This window comes from Pleurodeles waltl, chromosome 8 (genome assembly GCF_031143425.1).
Source record: "Pleurodeles waltl isolate 20211129_DDA chromosome 8, aPleWal1.hap1.20221129, whole genome shotgun sequence".
NCBI classification, from domain to species: Eukaryota; Metazoa; Chordata; class Amphibia; order Caudata; family Salamandridae; genus Pleurodeles; species Pleurodeles waltl.
Genome location: NC_090447.1, coordinates 1,528,398,212 through 1,528,420,050, shown reverse-complemented (window position 1 = coordinate 1,528,420,050; position 21,839 = coordinate 1,528,398,212). Strand labels below are relative to the sequence as shown.

At 48.9% G+C, this 21,839-nt stretch overlaps 1 protein-coding gene across 1 annotated transcript in view; it reads left to right on the top strand.

The window, feature by feature from the left end:
- The window catches only part of PWP2 (PWP2 small subunit processome component), a 160,376-nt gene that overhangs the window by 35,234 nt on the left and 103,303 nt on the right, over positions 1–21,839 (top strand). Inside the window, 4 exon segments of the mRNA XM_069202935.1 lie at positions 11,059–11,129; positions 12,600–12,736; positions 13,481–13,629; positions 20,030–20,177. Coding sequence (XP_069059036.1) covers positions 11,059–11,129; positions 12,600–12,736; positions 13,481–13,629; positions 20,030–20,177 — 505 coding nt within the window.

The window sequence follows — 21,839 nt, the reverse complement described above, 5'->3', positions numbered from 1 at the left end:
GCTACACTGAATACTGGGAAGTTTAGTATCAAACTTCTCAGAATAATAAACCCCCACTGATGCCAGTGTTGGATTTATTAAAAAATGCACACAGAGGGCATCTTAGAGATACCCCCTGTATTTTACCCAATTGTTCAGTGCAGGACTGACTGGTCTGTGCCAGCCTGCTGCTGAGAGACGAGTGTCTGACCTCATGCGGTGAGAGCCTTTGTGCTCTCTGAGGACAGAAACAAAGCCTGCTCTGGGTGGAGGTGCTTCACACCTCCCCCCTGCAGGAACTGTAACACCTAGCAGTGAGCTTCAAAGGCTCAAGCTTCGTGTTTCAATGCCCCAGGGCACTCCAGCTAGTGGAGATGCCCGCCTTCTGGACCCAGCCCCCACTTTTGGCGGCAAGTCCAGGAGAGATAATGAGAAAAACAAGGAGGAGTCACTGGCCAGTCAGGACAGCCCCTAAGGTGTCCTGAGCTGAGGTGACTCTGACTTTTAGAAATCCTCCATCTTGTAGAAGGAGGATTCCCCCAATAGGGATAGGAATGTGACCCCCTCCCCTTGGGAGGAGGCACAAAGAGGGTGTACCCACCCTCAGGGCTAGTAGCCATTGGCTACTAACCCCCCAGACCTAAACACGCCCTTAAATTTAGTATTTAAGGGCTACCCTGAACCCTAGAAAATTAGATTCCTGCAACAACAAGAAGAAGGACTGCCCAGCTGAAAACCCCTGCAGAGGAAGACCAGAAGACAACAACTGCCTTGGCTCCAGAAACTCACCGGCCTGTCTCCTGCCTTCCAAAGGGACCAGCGACCTCTGAATCCTCTGAGGACTGCCCTGCTTCGACGACGACAAGAAACTCCCGAGGACAGCGGACCTGCTCCAAAAAGACTGCACCTTTATCCAAAGGAGCAGCTTTAAAGACCCCTGCAATCTCCCCGCAAGAAGCGTGAGACTTGCAACACTGCACCCGGCGACCCCGACTCGGCTGGTGGAGAACCAACACCTCAGGGAGGACCCCCGGACTACTCTACGACTGTGAGTACCAAAACCTGTCCCCCCTGAGCCCCCACAGCGCCGCCTGCAGAGGGAATCCCGAGGCTTCCCCTGACCGCGACTCTCTGAAACCTAAGTCCCGACGCCTGGAAAAGACCCTGCACCCGCAGCCCCCAGGACCTGAAGGACCGGACTTTCACTGCAGAAGTGACCCCCAGGAGTCCCTCTCCCTTGCCCAAGTGGAGGTTTCCCCGAGGAAGCCCCCCCTTGCCTGCCTGCAGCGCTGAAGAGATCCCTTGATCTCTCATTGACTAACATTGCAAACCCGACGCTTGTTCTAACACTGCACCCGGCCGCCCCCGCGCCGCTGAGTGTGAAATTTCTGTGTGGGCTTGTGTCCCCCCCCGGTGCCCTACAAAACCCCCCTGGTCTGCCCTCCGAAGACGCGGGTACTTACCTGCAAGCAGACCGGAACCGGGGCACCCCCTTCTCTCCATTATAGCCTATGCGTTTTGGGCACCACTTTGGACTCTGCACCTGACCGGCCCTGAGCTGCTGGTGTGGTGACTTTGGGGTTGCTCTGAACCCCCAACGGTGGGCTACCTTGGACCAAGAACTGAACCCTGTAAGTGTCTTACTTACCTGGTAAAACTAACAAAAACTTACCTCCCCCAGGAACTGTGAAAATTGCACTGTGTCCACTTTTGAAATAGCTATTTGTGAATAACTTGAAAAGTATACATGCAATTGAAATGATTCAAAGTTCCTAAGGTACTTACCTGCAATACCTTTCAAACAAGATATTACATGTTAAATTTGAACCTGTGGTTCTTAAAATAAACTAAGAAAATATATTTTTCTATAACAAAACCTATTGGCTGGATTTGTCTCTGAGTGTGTGTACCTCATTTATTGTCTATGTGTATGTACAACAAATGCTTAACACTACTCCTTGGATAAGCCTACTGCTCGACCACACTACCACAAAATAGAGCATTAGTATTATCTCTTTTTACCACTATTTTACCTCTAAGGGGAACCCTTGGACTCTGTGCATGCTATTCCTTACTTTGAAATAGCACATACAGAGCCAACTTCCTACAAGGTGACTCTAACTTTTAGAAATCCTCCATCTTGCAGATGGAGGATTCCCCCAATAGGGTTAGGATTGTGACCCCCTCCCCTTGGGAGGAGGCACAAAGAGGGTGTACCCACCCTCAGGGCTAGTAGCCATTGGCTACTAACCCCCCAGACCTAAACACGCCCTTAAATTTAGTATTTAAGGGCTACCCTGAACCCTAGAAAACTAGATTTCCTGAACCTACAAAGAAGAAGGACTGCCTAGCTGAAAAACCCTGCAGAGGAAGAACAGAAGACACCAACTGCCTTGGCTCCAGAAACTCACCGGCCTGTCTCCTGCCTTCCAAAGAATCCTGCTCCAGCGACGCCTTCCAAGGGACCAGCGACCTCTGAATCCTCGGAGGACTGCCCTGCTTCGAAAAAGACAAGAAACTCCCGAGGACAGCGGACCTGCTCCAAAAAGACTGCAAATTTGTTTCAAGAATCAGCTTTAAAGAACCCTGCAACTCCCCGCAAGAAGCGTGAGACTTGCAACACGGCACCCGGCGACCCCGACTCGGCTGGTAGAGAACCAACACCTCAGGGAGGACCCCCGGACTACTCTACGACTGTGAGTAACAAAACCTGTCCCCCCTGAGCCCCCACAGCGCCGCCTGCAGAGGGAATCCCGAGGCTTCCCCTGACCGCGACTCTCTGAAACCTAAGTCCCGACGCCTGGAAAAGACCCTGCACCCGCAGCCCCCAGGACCTGAAGGACCGGACTTTCACTGCAGAAGTGACCCCCAGGAGTCCCTCTCCCTTGCCCAAGTGGAGGTTTCCCCGAGGAAGCCCCCCCTTGCCTGCCTGCAGCGCTGAAGAGATCCCTTGATCTCTCATTGACTAACATTGCGAACCCGACGCTTGTTCTTACACTGCACCCGGCCGCCCCCGCGCCGCTGAGGGTGAAATTTCTGTGTGGGCTTGTGTCCCCCCCCGGTGCCCTACAAAACCCCCCTGGTCTGCCCTCCGAAGACGCGGGTACTTACCTGCAAGCAGACCGGAACCGGGGCACCCCCTTCTCTCCATTCTAGCCTATGCGTGTTGGGCACCACTTTGAACTCTGCACCTGACCGGCCCTGAGCTGCTGGTGTGGTGACTTTGGGGTTGCTCTGAACCCCCAACGGTGGGCTACCTTGGACCAAGAACTGAACCCTGTAAGTGTCTTACTTACCTGGTAAAACTAACAAAAACTTACCTCCCCCAGGAACTGTGAAAATTGCACTGTGTCCACTTTTGAAATAGCGATTTGTGAATAACTTGAAAAGTATACATGCAATTGAAATGATTCAAAGTTCCTAATGTACTTACCTGCAATACCTTTCAAACAAGATATTACATGTTAAATTTGAACCTGTGGTTCTTAAAATAAACTAAGAAAATATATTTTTCTATAACAAAACCTATTGGCTGGATTTGTCTCTGAGTGTGTGTACCTCATTTATTGTCTATGTGTATGTACAACAAATGCTTAACACTACTCCTTGGATAAGCCTACTGCTCGACCACACTACCACAAAATAGAGCATTAGTATTATCTCTTTTTACCACTATTTTACCTCTAAGGGGAACCCTTGGACTCTGTGCATGCTATTCCTTACTTTGAAATAGCACATACAGAGCCAACTTCCTACAAGGGGCAGTAGTCGACCTAAGGGGAATAGCTTCAGGATACCTAGTAGCATGATCCACTACTACTAGGATGTACATATTTCCTGAGGCTGTGGGAGGTTCTAGTGGACCAACTATGTCCACACCCACTCTTTCAAAGGGGACCCCCACCACTGGAAGTGGAATGAGGGGGGCCTTTGGATGCCCACCTGTCTTACCACTGGATTGACAGGTGGGGCAGGAGAGGCAAAACTCCTTAACCTTCTGGGACATATTGGGCCAGTAGAAGTGGTTGACTAACCTCTTCCACGTCTTGGTTTGTCCCAAATGCCCAGCAAGGGGAATATCATGGGCTAAGGTCAGAATAAACTCTCTGAAACCCTGAGGCACTACCACTCTCCTAGTGGCACCAGGTTTGGGATCTCTTGCCTCAGTGTACAGGAGTCCATCTTCCCAATAGACCCTATGTGTTCCATTTTTCTTGCCTTTGGACTCTTCAGCAGCTTGCTGCCTAAGGCCTTCAAGAGAGGGACAGGTTTCTTGTCCCTTACACAACTCTTCCCTTGAGGGTCCCCCTGGGCCCAAGACCTCAGCCTGATAAGGTTCCAGCTCCATAGGCTCAGTTCCCTCAGAGGGCAGAACTTCTTCCTGAGAAGAGAGGTTCTCTTTTTGGTGTTGTGTTGCAGCTGGTTTCCCAGCTGACTTTCCTTTTCTCTTGGTAGGCTGGGCCATTTTTCCAGATTCCAGCTCTACTTTTTCACCCTGTGCCTTGCACTGTGCCCTAGTCTTGACACACACCAGTTCAGGGATACCCAGCATGGCTGCATGGGTTTTTAGTTCTACCTCAGCCCATGCTGAGGACTCCAGGTCATTTCCAAGCAAACAGTCTACTGGGATATTTGAGGAGACCACCACCTGTTTCAGGCCTTTGACCCCTCCCCACTCTAAAGTTACCATAGCCATGGGATGTACTTTAGTCTGATTGTCAGCGTTGGTGACTGGATAAGTTTGCCCAGCCAGGTATTGGCCAGGGGAAACCAGTTTCTCTGTCACCATGGTGACACTGGCACCTGTATCCCTCAGGCCCTCTACACTTGTCCCATTAATTAAGAGCTGCTGCCTGTATTTTTGCATGTTAGGGGGCCAGGCAGCCAGTGTGGCTAAATCCACCCCACCCTCAGAGACTAATGTAGCTTCAGTGTGACACCTGATTTGCTCTGGGCACACTGTTGATCCCACTTGGAGACTGGCCATTCCAGTTTTAGCTGGATGGGAGTTAGAAGTGGTATCTTTCTTGGGACAGGCCTTGTCTCCAGTTTGGTGTCCAGACTGACTACAGTTTCGACACCAGGCCTTTTTGGGATCAAAGTTTTTACCCTTGTACCCAGAATTGTTTTGTGAAGAGGCTCTGGGCCCACCCTCCTGTGCAGGTTTTTGGGGGCCTGTAGAAGACTCTTTACTATCTTTGTTTTTGGCTGTCTCACCACCTTTCCCCTGGGGAGGTTTTGTGACCCCTTTCTTTTGGTCACCCCCCTGTGGAAGTTTTGGACACCCTAGTCTTGACCCAATGGTCCGCCTTCTTTCCCAATTCTTGGGGAGAAATTGGTCCTAGGTCCACCAGATGCTGATGCAGTTTATCATTGAAACAATTACTTAACAGGTGTTCTTTCACAAATAAATTGTACAGCCCATCATAATCATTTACACCATTGCCTTGAATCCAACCATCTAGTGTTTTAACTGATTAGTCTACAAAGTCAACCCAGGTCTGGCTCGAGGATTTTTGAGCCCCCCTGAATCTAATCCTATACTCAGTGGAGAATCCAAAGCCCTCAATCAGGGTACCCTTCATGAGGTCATAAGATTCTGCATCTTTTTTAGAGAGTGTGAGGAGTCTATCCCTACACTTTCCTGTGAACATTTCCCAAAGGAGAGCACCCCAGTGAGATTTGTTCACTTTTCTGGTTTCACAAGCCCTCTCAAAAGCTGTGAACCATTTGGTGATGTCATCACCATCTTCATATTTAGTTACAATCCCTTTGGGGATTTTCAACATGTCAGGAGAATCTCTGACCCTAGTTATGTTGCTGCCACCATTGATGGGTCCTAGGCCCATCTCTTGTCTTTCCCTTTCTATGGCTAGGATCTGTCTTTCCAAAGCCAATCTTTTGGCCATCCTGGCTAACTGGATGTCCTCTTCACTGGAGTTATCCTCAGTGATTTCAGAGTTGTTGGTCCCTCCTGTGAGGGAACCAGCATCTCTGACTATTATTTGTGGAGTCAGGGCTTGAGAAGCCCTGTTCTCCCTAGATAGGACTGGTGGAGGGGATTCTTCCTCCAGTTCACTATCATCTTCCTCTGTGTTATCCACAGAGGGGTTGGCTCTATCATACTCTGCCAACAGCTCCTGGAGCTGTGCTTTGGTAGGTCTGGAGCCCATTGTTATTTTTCTTATGTTACAGAGTGACCTGAGCTCTCTCATCTGGAGATGGAGGTAAGGTGTGGTGTCGAGTTCCACCACATTCACATCTGTGCTAGACATTATGCTTCTAAAAGTTGGAATACTTTTTAAGAAACTAAAACTGGTTCTAGAATCTAATTCAAACTTTTAACAAACTTTTAAACTCTAAAAGAAATGCTAACAGGGACTAACACAAGGCCCTAGCAGGACTTTAAAGAATTTAGAAAACTTTTCAAATTGCAAAAATCAATTTCTAATGACAATTTTGGAATTTGTCGTGTGATCAGGTATTGGCTGAGTAGTCCAGCAAATGCAAAGTCTTGTACCCCACCGCTGATCCACCAATGTAGGAAGTTGGCTCTGTATGTGCTATTTCAAAGTAAGAAATAGCATGCACAGAGTCCAAGGGTTCCCCTTAGAGGTAAAATAGTGGTAAAAATAGATAATACTAATGCTCTATTTTGTGGTAGTGTGGTCGAGCAGTAGGCTTATCCAAGGAGTAGTGTTAAGCATTTGTTGTACATACACATAGACAATAAATGAGGTACACACACTCAGAGACAAATCCAGCCAATAGGTTTTGTATAGAAAAATATATTTTCTTAGTTTATTTTAAGAACCGCAGGTTCAAATTTAACATGTAATATCTTGTTTGAAAGGTATTGCAGGTAAGTACATTAGGAACTTTGAATCATTTCAATTGCATGTATACTTTTCAAGTTATTCACAAATAGCTATTTTAAAAGTGGACACTGCAATTTTCACAGTTCCTGGGGGAGGTAAGTTTTTGTTAATTTTACCAGGTAAGTAAGACACTTACAGGGTTCAGTTCTTGGTCCAAGGTAGCCCACCGTTGGGGGTTCAGAGCAACCCCAAAGTTACCACACCAGCAGCTCCGGGCCGGTCAGGTGCAGAGTTCAAAGTGGTGCCCAAAACGCATAGGCTTCAATGGAGAGAAGGGGGTGCCCCGGTTCCAGTCTGCCAGCAGGTAAGTACCCGCGTCTTCGGAGGGCAGACCAGGGGGGTTTTGTAGGGCACCGGGGGGGACACAAGCCCACACAGAAATTTCACCCTCAGCGGCGCGGGGGCGGCCGGGTGCAGTGTTAGAACAAGCGTCGGGTTCGCAATGGAAGTCAATGAGAGATCAAGGGATCTCTTCAGCGCTGCAGGCAGGCAAGGGGGGGGCTTCCTCGGGGAAACCTCCACTTGGGCAAGGGAGAGGGACTCCTGGGGGTCACTTCTGCAGTGAAAGTCCGGTCCTTCAGGTCCTGGGGGCTGCGGGTGCAGGGTCTTTTCCAGGCGTCGGGACTTAGGTTTCAGAGAGTCGCGGTCAGGGGAAGCCTCGGGATTCCCTCTGCAGGCGGCGCTGTGGGGGCTCAGGGGGGACAGGTTTTGGTACTCACAGTCGTAGAGTAGTCCGGGGGTCCTCCCTGAGGTGTTGGTTCTCCACAAGCCGAGTCGGGGTCGCCGGGTGCAGTGTTGCAAGTCTCACGCTTCTTGCGGGGAGATTGCAGGGTTCTTTAAAGCTGCTCCTTTGGATAAAGTTGCAGTCTTTTTGGAGCAGGTCCGCTGTCCTCGGGAGTTTCTTGTCGTCGTCGAAGCAGGGCAGTCCTCAGAGGATTCAGAGGTCGCTGGTCCCTTTGGAAGGCGTCGCTGGAGCAGAGTCCTTTGGAAGGCAGGAGACAGGCCGGTGAGTTTCTGGAGCCAAGGCATTTGTTGTCTTCTGGTCTTCCTCTGCAGGGGTTTTCAGCTAGGCAGTCCTTCTTCTTGTTGTTGCAGGAATCTAATTTCCAGGTTCAGGGAGAGCCCTTAAATACTAAATTTAAGGGCGTGTTTAGGTCTGGGGGGTTAGTAGCCAATGGCTACTAGCCCTGAGGGTGAGTACACCCTCTTTGTGCCTCCTCCCAAGGGGAGGGGGTCACATCCCTAATCCTATTGGGGGAATCCTCCATCTGCAAGATGGAGGATTTCTACAAGTTAGTCACCTCAGCTCAGGACACCTTAGGGGCTGTCCTGACTGGCCAGTGACTCCTCCTTGTTATTCTCATTATTTTCTCCCACCTTGCCGCCAAAAGTGGGGGCCGGGGCCGGAGGGGGCGGGCAACTCCACTAGTTGGAGTGTCCTGCGGTGCTGTGACAAAGGGGTGAGCCTTTGAGGCTCACCGCCAGGTGTTACAGCTCCTGCCTGGGGGAGGTGTTAGCATCTCCACCCAGTGCAGGCTTTGTTACTGGCCTCAGAGTGACAAAGGCACTCTCCCCATGGGGCCAGCAACATGTCTCTAGTGTGGCAGGCTGCTGGAACCAGTCAGCCTACACAGATAGTCGGTTAAGTTTCAGGGGGCACCTCTAAGGTGCCCTCTGTGGTGTATTTTACAATAAAATGTACACTGGCATCAGTGTGCATTTATTGTGCTGAGAAGTTTGATACCAAACTTTACAGTTTTCAGTGTAGCCATTATGGTGCTGTGGAGTTCGTGTAAAACAGACTCCCAGACCATATACTCTTATGGCTACCCTGCACTTACAATGTCTAAGGTTTTGCTTAGACACTGTAGGGGCATAGAGCTCATGCACATATGCCCTCACCTGTGGTATAGTGCACCCTGCCTTAGGGCTGTAAGGCCTACTAGAGGGGTGACTTACCTATGCCACAGGCAGTGGGAGGTTGGCATGGCACCCTGAGGGGAGTGCCATGTCGACTTAGTCATTTTCTCCCCATCAGCACACACAAGCTGGCAAGCAGTGTGTCTGTGCTGAGTGAGGGGTCCCCAGGGTGGCATAAGACATGCTGCAGCCCTTAGAGACCTTCCCTGGCACCAGGGCCCTTGGTACCAGGGGTACCAGTTACAAGGGACATACCTAGGTGCCAGGGTTGTGCCAATTGTGGAAACAATGGTACATTTTAGGTGAAAGAACACTGGTGCTGGGGCCTGGTTAGCAGGGTCCCAGCACACTTCTCAGTCAAGTCAGCATCAGTATCCGGCAAAAAGTGGGGGGTAACTGCAACAGGGAGCCATTTCTTTACATAATGTATTCCTCGAAGGCATACATACACTCAGTACATGCACTATCCATTCACATACTGCACAGCACTGTTCTATCCCTGTACTGTACGCTTCCCAGGGACACATACACCAAGCACAAAGTCCCTACTCCTGCACTGCACAGCACTCTACATCTACCTGGTGTAGGCCAAGGGTGAGTTAAACACACAGCAGCAGAAATTTTAAAAAGCTGAGTGAGCTTCTATGCCTCCCTCCAGTGATTAGAGAGTAAGGGGGTTGATCGAGAGGGTGTGAAAGCCCTTGAGCACTCATGCACATTCTCTTCGATTTCCCAAAACTAGAGGTATTGGAGGGCATTACAGAGTTAATGGGGATCAACCTGATGAAAGATTTGCAGTATCATATTTGTAAGATTGGACCTTTACAGCAAATTCTTAATTCCAAATAACTAAATTAGTTTTGCTTTCATTAAACTGAAGAGAGGTGGATTTATTCTAGCCCTAATGTTAGACACTATATAACCCCCCAATAACAAAATGTATGTATTGACCGCGTAGGACTGATAAGTTATCCCATTTTTTTTTTTTTTAAAGGCGATCTATCAATGGTCTAAGGCAGATGTTTAGGTTGGAATAAGACTAGGGTGACACCATGGGTAACTCTATGTGTAAGGAAATGCCTCCTTGGCATGGTTACCCCCTGACCTTTTGCCTTTGCTGATGCTATGTTTTGAATTGAAAGTGTGCTGAGGCCTGCTAACCAGGCCCCAGCACCAGTGTTCTTTCCCTAACCTGTACTTTTGATTCCACAATTGGCACACCCTGGCATCCAGATAAGTCCCTTGTAACTGGTACCTCTGGTACCAAGGGCCCTGATGCCAGGGAAGGTCTCTAAGGGCTGCAGCATGTATTATGCCACCCTAGAGACCCCTCACCCAGCACAGACACACTGCTTACCAGCTTGTGTGTGCTAGTGAGAACAAAATGAGTAAGTCGACATGGCACTCCCCTCAGGGTGCCATGCCAGCCTCTCACTGCCTATGCAGTATAGGTAAGACACCCCTCTAGGATAAACCTTTTGATGCACATATCACTGTGGCTGACATCCAGGTGTGAACTCCTGTCACTCCCATGGCCTGTGTTTTGGGGCTATCAGCTTCAACAAGACGTCTGCCTGTGACTGAACTGGGGGCCGATGCCTGTTAGTCTTCCTGCTGGGTGAGGAGATATCACCCAGGGAAATCACGGTTGGGCCGAGTAGCCCCTGTGTGCCCCTCTGAAAGGGGTTCTGACTGTCCCTTTGTCATAATTTATATCTGATTACAGACTGTTCTCCTGTTGTAGCCCTTATTTAACATATTTACTGCAGTTCCATATCCAGCGGAAGGTGACATAAAATGTTATGCATGTGACTGTTCGTTACAAAGCTGCAACGCCCAGGACTAGGTAATGCCTTCCTTCTGTGATGTGTGGTGTAGTGTAACTCCGGATGGGTCTCTTTGAAATTAGCAGTGAATTTCTTGATGCCAGTTGAGATGACGAAGTTCGCCTTATCTCATCCCTTCTATAGCAGTCTCTTCTGAAGGCAGGACAAGGTGAGGCGGAGGAGTGCCAGCCCATTGCTCAGGGAGACGCAGGGATGCGTGTCAGGTCCTGCTTTGGACATGTGTGAGCAGATTAAAGTTCAACAGTACCAAGGGGGGAAGTTGTGTGCTGTCCTTGATCTCTCTTATTTGAGTGTTGAGTACTCTCAACTGATTCATGGTTTTATCAAGATGAATTCCTTTCCTTTGCTGTGGAGGTCTTGAGGTGCTTCACCTGGGAAGTGTTTGGTTATGAAGTTCTGTTTGCAAGGTCACCTCAGGTCTGATTGTTCTTTAGCATTTCAGATCAGAGGATCGCCTCCATTTCCATGAACCGCACCGGGGACTGGATCGCCTTTGGGTGTTCAGGTATGTTGACTTGGCTATTCAAACCCTGCTGCTCCATAGTGCCAACCCTACTCCGCTGCACTACGTCGGATAGTGGCTTATCTTCAGGTAGTCCGGTATGTGCTGGATGTAAACAGTGCCCTAAGGTAAGGTGGCAACACGCTTCACGCCGAGGTGGCAGCCTCCCCTGGCATGCAGTGGTAGTGCAGGTCTGCTACAGGGTGGCACTGCACCCCTGCCAGATTGTGGCACCACATCTCTGGAACATGAGGGGAGCAGCCATTTACTGCTGCCAGCAGCTGGACTCCTAGATGACTTCCCTTGCTTTTGCTGACAACATGATGGTGAAAATATGCTTGGCAATTAAAATAACATTTTGTCTGAGTGAGACTGAATTATTTATGTTGATGGAGCTCGTTACCATGTGTGTGGGATTCAGAGTATCAAAATATTAAGTTGCATAGGTGGGATGACGCAGGGAAATACATTGTGATATACAAAACTATGCAAGCGCTACAATGAAAGTTTGTATGCTGTTGAGCAGAGATGTTTTAAGGGAGTGTGAAAATATACTTCAATATTAACAATATGTAACTAGGTAACACCACGTACAATTCATGGTGCTGGATGGACTTGGTCCAACCTCCGTACACTGGGAGCTCCTCCAACGCTTCCGTATTAGTTCTTTCCTCCTTTCAATGAACATTTCTTTTCAGCATGGCTTCATACCATGTGGTACATTCACCCATCAGCTCTGTGCCAAAGATGCCCGTCCTTATCACTAATGCCATTCTGTATTGCAAGTCGCCTTTCTGCCACTGGATTGGCACCCAGTGCTTCTAGTCATCTGCACTAAGAGAGATCATATACTTCACCTGACAGGCTTCCAATGTGGTGACGTCATTCTCCTTTTCGTGACACAATGTTGTCTTCCCACGTTATCCACAAGCTTCTTGCCGGTTTCATCAGTGAAATTAGGTTATCCATAGTGATCACCTCAAGAGACCCCTGTACCTGACGTCCGCTATTACACATCCTCAAGACCTGTCCTTGCTCATCTTTCACACAACCAGAGTTTTCATCCATGCTCTCGTCCTCAGTTCTTCCAACCATGTTGTGACAGACTGCCCCTTGATATTCCCAGCTACTTCTTCTGGCCCATGGAGGCAGCTACCCTGCCCTTAAACACTAGAAGAATCCTCAAAGAGGCTTAAAGTGGAAAGAAAATGTCAGAATGACCTTGGTAATTACTCTTGCAAGAGTAGGATGCTTAAATTCGAGGACCATGTGAAAACTTCGATAAGTTGCTTCATTCTGTTTTCTCTTGTGAGAGCACCTGCATTCCAAAAGGGTCTCGGGGGAAATGCACTAATGCTTTAGATACGGGACACTAGCTCTCCCTTGTCACATAAAGATGCCTCTTATGTTGTGATGTGTGAACTATGTCGAAGTGGTGAGGATGCTGACTCAGTGCTCTTGGTTTTCTCCCAGGTCTTGGGCAGCTCCTTGTCTGGGAGTGGCAGAGTGAATCTTACGTGTTGAAGCAGCAGGGCCACTTTAATAACATGATGTCACTGGCCTACTCCCCAGATGGACAATACCTAGTGACAGGCGGAGACGATGGAAAGGTAAGTCTTTCTGCTTCTAGGTTATGTTGGGTGGACGTATTCTCCTTGTATCATCTGTCAGCTGACCTTCATGCTTTGCACTCTCCAATAGGGCATCTTGAAGTTCAGAATGCAGTTTAATATTAGTTACCTGCCGCATAAGGTGTCCCTTTGAATCACCCCCAGTGTTGGATCTCCATGTTTTGAATTTCAGACAGTCTGCCTATTCTAAGATGTGATGTGCTCACATCGGTTTCGGGGGGCGCATACTCGATATATATATCTCTGGTACTGTCAACACTTTTTAGAATTCTCTCCCACCACCTCTCCACACAACCCTTAATTATTTTATTTTTTATTTTGCCATGTTTTCTTGACCAGTTTTTATTATCTGTTTGTTACTAGTTCTCCTCATAGATTAGGCTGTTAAGTTGTTCTGTGTATTTGTTTTTGGAAAGGATTTGCTACTGTGGTATCCTGGCTGGAGATTTTAGGTAGGTTGGATAGCATAGGATCTAATGGTATTTCCGTGTGCCCCGTCATATGTTGGGTTGTCATTTTAGGCTGATTAGATAAATGATGTCTGATGTTTCATCTGTCTGCTCGTGTTGTACACCGCATCGACATTCTTTGCTAATTTAGGAATATGATCTGTTCTGTTTTGTTTTGTAAAGGGGTTCACATAATCGGGGTGGAGAAATGGCTCTTGCTTACTCATTTCCTATGGGGCCATTCTATGTCAGTTCATCGCTCATTTTCTTCTAGCTTAAGGTCTGGAACACCAGCAGCGGCTTCTGCTTTGTTACGTTCACGGAACACACCAGCAGTGTTACAGCTGCTACCTTCACCTCCAGCGGCTTCGTTATAGTCAGCGCCTCGCTGGATGGCACTGTACGGGCCTTTGACTTGCACAGGTGAGTTCCCTCTCACACTTCTACTAAATTGTGATGTCAGCCTTGGGTAGTAACAGCACTGATCTAAGAGGCCATGCAGGGAGCCAGATGGGTAAAACTGAGCTTGTATGTAAAGAATATTGTTGAAGAGTAGCTTTTGGGGAATTATAGTGGGTTTCCCTTGGGAGAGCTGTGGCCTGTGTGTTGCTTGGGGAGTCGTTAATGGTATGTTGGTTGGAGTTACGATATCAGGTTTATTTGATGGGTTTGAAGCGAGTGCCGTGGAGTGGATATTGTTGGATATGTTAATTGGGGTTGTCACTGTCGATATTTGACTTGTTTCACAAAGGACACGGTGGATAGGTTGCTTGTGTACAATGTCATAGTGAACTTGTGTCATCGTGGATATGTTGCTTGTTGCACAGAAGGCATGGTGGATAGGTTGCTTGTATCTGGGGATCATGGTAAATATGTTGCATAGGGAGTGTTGTAGATATATTAATTGTTAGGGTGGTCATAGTGGATATGGTTGCTTGTGTGCAATGTCATAGTGAACATGTTGCATGCGGGATGTCTTTGTAGATATGTTGGTTCCTATGGTGGTCATGCTGGATATGTTGCTTGTGAGGAGTCATGAGGTATGTTGCTTGAGGGCGCCATTGTGGTATGTTGCTTGAGGGAGGGTAATGGTGGGTGTCTTGCATACGTGTTGGAGGATTGTGCTCGGAATGTTGCTTCAGCATCGATGTGTAAGGAAATGCCTCCTTGGCATGGTTACCCCCTGACTTTTTGCCTTTGCTGATGCTATGTTTTGAATTGAAAGTGTGCTGAGGCCTGCTAACCAGGCCCCAGCACCAGTGTTCTTTCCCTAACCTGTACTTTTGTTTTACACAATTGGCACACCCTGGCATCCAGGTAAGTCCCTTGTAACTGGTACCCGTGGTACTAAGGGCCCTGATGCCAGGGAAGGTCTCTAAGGGCTGCAGCATGTCTTATGCCACCCTGGGGACCCCTCACTCAGCACAGACACACTGCTTGCCAGCTTGTGTGTGCTGGTGAGAACAAAACGAGTAAGTCGACATGGCACTCCCCTCAGGGTGCCATGCCAACCTCACACTGCCTATGCAGTATAGATAAGTCACCCCTCTAGCAGGCCTTACAGCCCTAAAGCAGGGTGCACTATACCATAGGTGAGGGCACCAGTGCATGAGCACTGTGCCCCTACAGTGTCTAAGCCAAACCTTAGACATTGTAAGTGCAGGGTAGCCATAAGAGTATATGGTCTGGGAGTTTGTCAAACACGAACTCCACAGCACCATAATGGCTACACTGAAAACTGGGAAGTTTGGTATCAAACTTCTCAGCACAATAAATGCACACTGATGCCAGTGTACATTTTATTGTAAAATACACCCCAGAGGGCACCTTAGAGGTGCCCCCTGAAACCTTAACTGTAAGGAAATGCCTCCTTGGCATGGTTGCCCCCTGACTTTTTGCCTTTGCTGATGCTATGTTTACAATTGAAAGTGTGCTGAGGCCTGCTAACCAGGCCCCAGCACCAGTGTTCTTTCCCTAACCTGTACTTTTGTATCCACAATTGGCAGACCCTGGCATCCAGATAAGTCCCTTGTAACTGGTACTTCTAGTACCAAGGGCCCTGATGCCAAGGAAGGTCTCTAAGGGCTGCAGCATGTCTTATGCCACCCTGGAGACCTCTCACTCAGCACAGACACACTGCTTACCAGCTTGTGTGTGCTAGTGAGGACAAAACGAGTAAGTCGACATGGCACTCCCCTCAGGGTGCCATGCCAGCCTCTCACTGCCTATGCAGTATAGGTAAGACACCCCTCTAGCAGGCCTTACAGCCCTAAGGCAGGGTGCACTATACCATAGGTGAGGGTACCAGTGCATGAGCATGGTACCCCTACAGTGTCTAAACAAAACCTTAGACATTGTAAGTGCAGGGTAGCCATAAGAGTATATGGTCTGGGAGTCTGTCAAACACGAACTCCACAGCACCATAATGGCTACACTGAAAACTGGGAAGTTTGGTATCAAACTTCTCAGCACAATAAATGCACACTGATGCCAGTGTACATTTTATTGTAAAATACACCACAGAGGGCACCTTAGAGGTGCCCCCTGAAACTTAACCGACTATCTGTGTAGGCTGACTAGTTTTAGCAGCCTGCCACAAACCGAGACATGTTGCTGGCCCCATGGGGAGAGTGCCTTTGTCACTCTGAGGCCAGTAACAAAGCCTGCACTGGGTGGAGATGCTAACACCTCTCCCAGGCAGGAATTGTCACACCTGGCGGTGAGCCTCAAAGGCTCACCTCCTTTGTGCCAACCCAGCAGGACACTCCAGCAAGTGGAGTTGCCCGCCCCCTCCGGCCAGGCCCCACTTTTTGGCGGCAAGGCCGGAGAAAATAATGAGAATAACAAGGAGGAGTCACTGGCCAGTCAGGACAGCCCCTAAGGTGTCCTGAGCTGAGGTGACTCTAACTTTTAGAAATCCTCCATCTTGCAGATGGAGGATTCCCCCAATAGGGTTAGGATTGTGACCCCCTCCCCTTGGGAGGAGGCACAAAGAGGGTGTACCCACCCTCAGGGCTAGTAGCCATTGGCTACTAACCCCCCAGACCTAAACACGCCCTTAAATTTAGTATTTAAGGGCTACCCTGAACCCTAGAAAATTAGATTCCTGCAACAAGAAGAAGGACTGCCCAGCTGAAAACCCCTGCAGCGGAAGACCAGAAGACGACAACTGCCTTGGCTCCAGAAACTCACCGGCCTGTCTCCTGCCTTCCAAAGATCCTGCTCCAGCGACGCCTTCCGAAGGGACCAGCGACCTCGACATCCTCTGAGGACTGCCCCTGCTTCGAAAAGACAAGAAACTCCCGAGGACAGCGGACCTGCTCCAAGAAAAGCTGCAACTTTGTTTCCAGCAACTTTAAAGAACCCTGCAAGCTCCCCGCAAGAAGCGTGAGACTTGCAACACTGCACCCGGCGACCCCGACTCGGCTGGTGGCGATCCGACACCTCAGGAGGGACCCCAGGACTACTCTGATTCTGTGAGTACCAAAACCTGTCCCCCCTGAGCCCCCACAGCGCCGCCTGCAGAGGGAATCCCGAGGCTTCCCCTGACCGCGACTCTTTGAACCTAAAGTCCCGACGCCTGGGAGAGACCCTGCACCCGCAGCCCCCAGGACCTGAAGGACCGGACTTTCACTGGAGAAGTGACCCCCAGGAGTCCCTCTCCCTTGCCCAAGTGGAGGTTTCCCCGAGGAACCCCCCCCTTGCCTGCCTGCAGCGCTGAAGAGATCCCGAGATCTCTCATAGACTAACATTGCGAACCCGACGCTTGTTTCTACACTGCACCCGGCCGCCCCCGCGCCGCTGAGGGTGAAATTTCTGTGTGGACTCGTGTCCCCCCCGGTGCCCTACAAAACCCCCCCTGGTCTGCCCTCCGAAGACGCGGGTACTTACCTGCCAGCAGACCGGAACCGGGGCACCCCCTTATCTCCATTCTAGCCTATGTGTTTTGGGCACCACTTTGAACTCTGCACCTGACCGGCCCTGAGCTGCTGGTGTGGTGACTTTGGGGTTGCTCTGAACCCCCAACGGTGGGCTACCTTGGACCAAGAACTGAACCCTGTAAGTGTCTTACTTACCTGGTAAAACTAATCAAAACTTACCTCCCCTAGGAACTGTGAAAATTGCACTAAGTGTCCACTTTTAAAACAGCTATTTGTCAATAACTTGAAAAGTATACATGCAATTTTGATGATTTGAAGTTCCTAAAGTACTTACCTGCAATACCTTTCGAATGAGATATTACATGTAGAATTTGAACCTGTGGTTCTTAAAATAAACTAAGAAAAGATATTTTTCTATATAAAAACCTATTGGCTGGATTTGTCTCTGAGTGTGTGTACCTCATTTATTGTCTATGTGTATGTACAACAAATGCTTAACACTACTCCTTGGATAAGCCTACTGCTCGACCACACTACCACAAAATAGAGCATTAGTATTATCTATTTTTACCACTATTTTACCTCTAAGGGGAACCCTTGGACTCTGTGCATGCTATTCCTTACTTTGAAATAGCACATACAGAGCCAACTTCCTACATTAACCAACTACCTGTGTAGGCTGACTGGTTTTAGCAGCCTGCCACACTCGAGACATGTTGCTGGCCACATGGGGAGAGTGCCTTTGTCACTCTGTGGCCAGTAACAAAGCCTGCACTGGGTGGAGATGCTATCACCTCCCCCAGGCAGGAGCTGTAACACCTGGCGGTGAGCCTCAAAGGCTCACCCCCTTTGTTCCAGCACCGCAGGGCACTCCAGCTAGTGGACTTGCCCGCCCCCTCCGGCCACGGCCCCACTTTTGGCGGCAAGGCCGGAGGAAATAATGAGAAACAAGGAGGAGTCACTGGCCAGTCAGGACAGCACCTAAGGTGTCCAGAGCTGAAGTGACTCTAACTTTATAATCTTGCAGATGGGGGATTCTCCCAATAGGGATAGGAATGTGACCCCCTCCCCTTGGGAGGAGGCACAAAGAGGGTGTACCCACCCTCCGGGCTAATAGCCATTGGCTACTAACCCCCCAGACCTAAACACGCCCTTAAATTTAGTATTTAAGGGCTCCCCTGAACCTAAGAATTTAGATTCCTGCAACTTACCGAAGAAGAAGACTGCTGAGCTGAAAAACCCTGCAGAGAAGACGACAACACCAACTGCTTTGGCTCCAGTCCTACCGGCCTGTCTCCCTCCTTCAGAAGAAAACTGCTCCAGCGACGCTTTCCCCATGACCAGCGACCTCTGAATCCTCAGAGGACTGCCCTGCTTCCAAAAGACCAAGAAACTCCCGAGAACAGCGGCCCTGTTCAACAAAGACTGCAACTTTGTATCCAGAGGAGCAGATTTAAAGACCCCTGCAAGAAGCGTGAGACTTGCAACACTCCACCCGGCGACCTCAACTCGACTGGTGAAGAAACAACACCTCAGGGAGGACCCTCCGGCGACTCCGAGACTGTGAGTAACCAAAGTTGTCCCCCCTGAGCCCCCGCAGCGACGCCTGCAGAGGGAATCCTGAGGCTCCCCCTGACCGCGACTGCCTGACTCTGAAATCCCGACGCCTGAAAAAGACCCTGCACCCGCAGCCCCCAGGACCTGAAGGATCGGAACTCCAGTGCAGGAGTGACCCCCAGGAGGCCCTCTCCCTTGCCCAGGTGGTGGCTACCCCGAGGAGCCCCCCCCCCCACCCCTTGCCTGCCTGCACCGCTGAAGAGACCCCTTGGCCTCTCATTGAAATCCATTGGAAACTCGACGCGTGTTTGCACATTGCACCCGGCCGCCCCCGTGCTGCTGAGGGTGTACTTTTTGTGTGGACTTGTGAAACCCCCCCCCCCCCCCCCCCCCCCCCCTGTGCCCTACAAAACCCCCCTGGTCTGCCCTCCGAAGACGCGGGTACTTACCTGCTGGCAGACTGGAACCGGGGCACCCCCTTCTCTCCATTGAAGCCTATGTGTTTTGGGCACCACTTTGAACTCTGCACCTGACCGGCCCTGAGCTTCTGGTGTGGTGACTTTGGGGTTGCTCTGAACCCCCAACGGTGGGCTACTTTGGACCCCAATCTGAACCCCGTAGGTGGTTTATTTACCTGCAAAAACTAACATTACTTCACCTCCCCCAGGAACTGTGAAAATTGCACTGTGTCCACTTTTAAAATAGCTATATGTGTTTTATGTAAAAAGTATATATGCTATTGTGATTATTCAAAGTTCGTAGAGTACTTACCTGCAATACCTTTCAAATTATATATTACATGTAGAATTTGAACCTGTGGTTCTTAAAATAAACTAAGAAAATATATTTTTCTATAACAAAAACCTATTGGCTTGGAATTGCTTCTGAGTGTGTGTTCCTCATTTATTGCCTGTGTGTATGTACAACAAATGCTTAACACTACTCCTTTGATAAGCCTACTGCTCGACCACACTACCACAAAATAGAGCATTAGTATTATCTCTTTTTGCCACTATCTTACCTCTAAGGGGAACCCTTGGACTCTGTGCATGCTATTCCTTACTTTGAAATAGCACATACAGAGCCAACTTCCTACACGATGTGACAATTTTATGGGGAAGATGTGGTATGTTGGAGTTGTGGTGGGCATGTTATTCAGAGGAGTTATGCTGTGCTGCCTGAGTAAGCTGCAGTAGCTTCTGAGATGCTTCAGCTATTTGGCCGTGGTGTGGAGTATTTACACCGAAGAGGGCCCTTGGAGCTCTCGCCTTCAGATATTACAGGTCTGTGGTGTTGTGCAGTCAGTGTGGATTAGGCCTGTCTGTTAGGCACATTCATCAGAGTGAACTGTGGTTTCACCTTTCATTGTTCTTTTTGTTCTTCAGGTACCGTAATTTCCGCACCTTCACCTCCCCTCGTCCATCACAGTTTGCTTGCCTGGCTGTAGACGCCAGTGGGGAGATCGTATGTGCTGGATCGCAGGACTCCTTCGAGGTGTTTGTGTGGTCGATGCAGACAGGGAGACTCCTGGATGTAAGTAATAAAAGCTGTGCTTGTTCTTCACACATGAACATTATACAAAATTATATGAGCCTGATTGATATGGATTTGTTGTCTGGCTCATTGGTTTCTATTGTCATAACAAACCCCAATTACATTTTTTAATTCTAGTGGTTTGGTCAGGGTAGTGTGTGCGTCTCTCTGTCTGTCTGCTGTTCACTGGGTGATCGTAAACATAGAGAATGGAGATCATTTATACATTGCTGTGTCAATAACCCATTTGATTTAATTTTCTAAACAAGTACTAATCTAGGTGTTATCTGCATACCATTTTCTCCATACTGCAGATAGTAAAATGAAGTATAATAATCTAAAGGACATTTTGATTTCACTTTTCTAGGATTTTTTTTATTTTGTGTGCCATTCAGTCCATCTACAGGCAGCTTATTTTATTGTTTAGCAAAAGTACTAAAGACTTCTTTTTAATCTTAAATTCCAAGTATCCTTGTCGACAGGGTATTTGTAGAAAGGCAGACCCTATTCTTTATGGTCACTCATATGTCTAACAACCCCTTCCAACGCCTTCTGCGGCCTGAAGTATTGCACCTGAGCTCTATGTTCTTCATTCTCTGCACATTCCCAAAAGCTTGGATGATGAAGGTGTAGGAAGTTGGCTCTGTATGTGCTATTTCAAAGTAAGGAATAGCATGCACAGAGTCCAAGGGTTCCCCTTAGAGGTAAAATAGTGGTAAAAATAGATAATACTAATGCTCTATTTTGTGGTAGTGTGGTCGAGCAGTAGGCTTATCCAAGGAGTAGTGTTAAGCATTTGTTGTACATACACCTAGACAATAAATGAGGTACACACACTCAGAGACAAATCCAGTCAATAGGTTTTGTTATAGAAAAATATCTTTTCTTAGTTTATTTTAAGAACCACAGGTTCAAATTTAACATGTAATATCTTGTTTGAAAGGTATTGCAGGTAAGTACATTAGGAACTTTGAATCATTTCAATTGCATGTATACTTTTCAAGTTATTCACAAATAGCTATTTTAAAAGTGGACACAGTGCAATTTTCACAGTTCCTGGGGGAGGTAAGTTTTTGTTAGTTTTACCAGCTAAGTAAGACACTTACAGGGTTCAGTTCTTGGTCCAAGGTAGCCCACCGTTGGGGGTTCAGAGCAACCCCAAAGTTACCACACCAGCAGCTCAGGGCCGGTCAGGTGCAGAGTTCAAAGTGGTGCCCAAAACGCATAGGCTTCAATGGAGAGAAGGGGGTGCCCCGATTCCAGTCTGCCAGCAGGTAAGTACCCGCGTCTTCGGAGGGCAGACCAGGGGGGTTTTGTAGGGCACCGGGGGGGACACAAGCCCACACAGAAATTTCACCCTCAGCGGCGCGGGGCGGCCGGGTGCAGTGTTAGAACAAGCGTCGGGTTCGCAATGTAAGTCAATGAGAGATCAAGGGATCTCTTCAGCGCTGCAGGCAGGCAAGGGGGGGCTTCCTCGGGGAAACCTCCACTTGGGCAAGGGAGAGGGACTCCTGGGGGTCACTTCTGCAGGGAAAGTTCGGTCCTTCAGGTCCTGGGGGCTGCGGGTGCAGGGTCTTTTCCAGGCGTCTGGACTTAGGTTTCAGAGAGTCGCGGTCAGGGGAAGCCTCGGGATTCCCTCTGCAGGCGGCGCTGTGGGGGCTC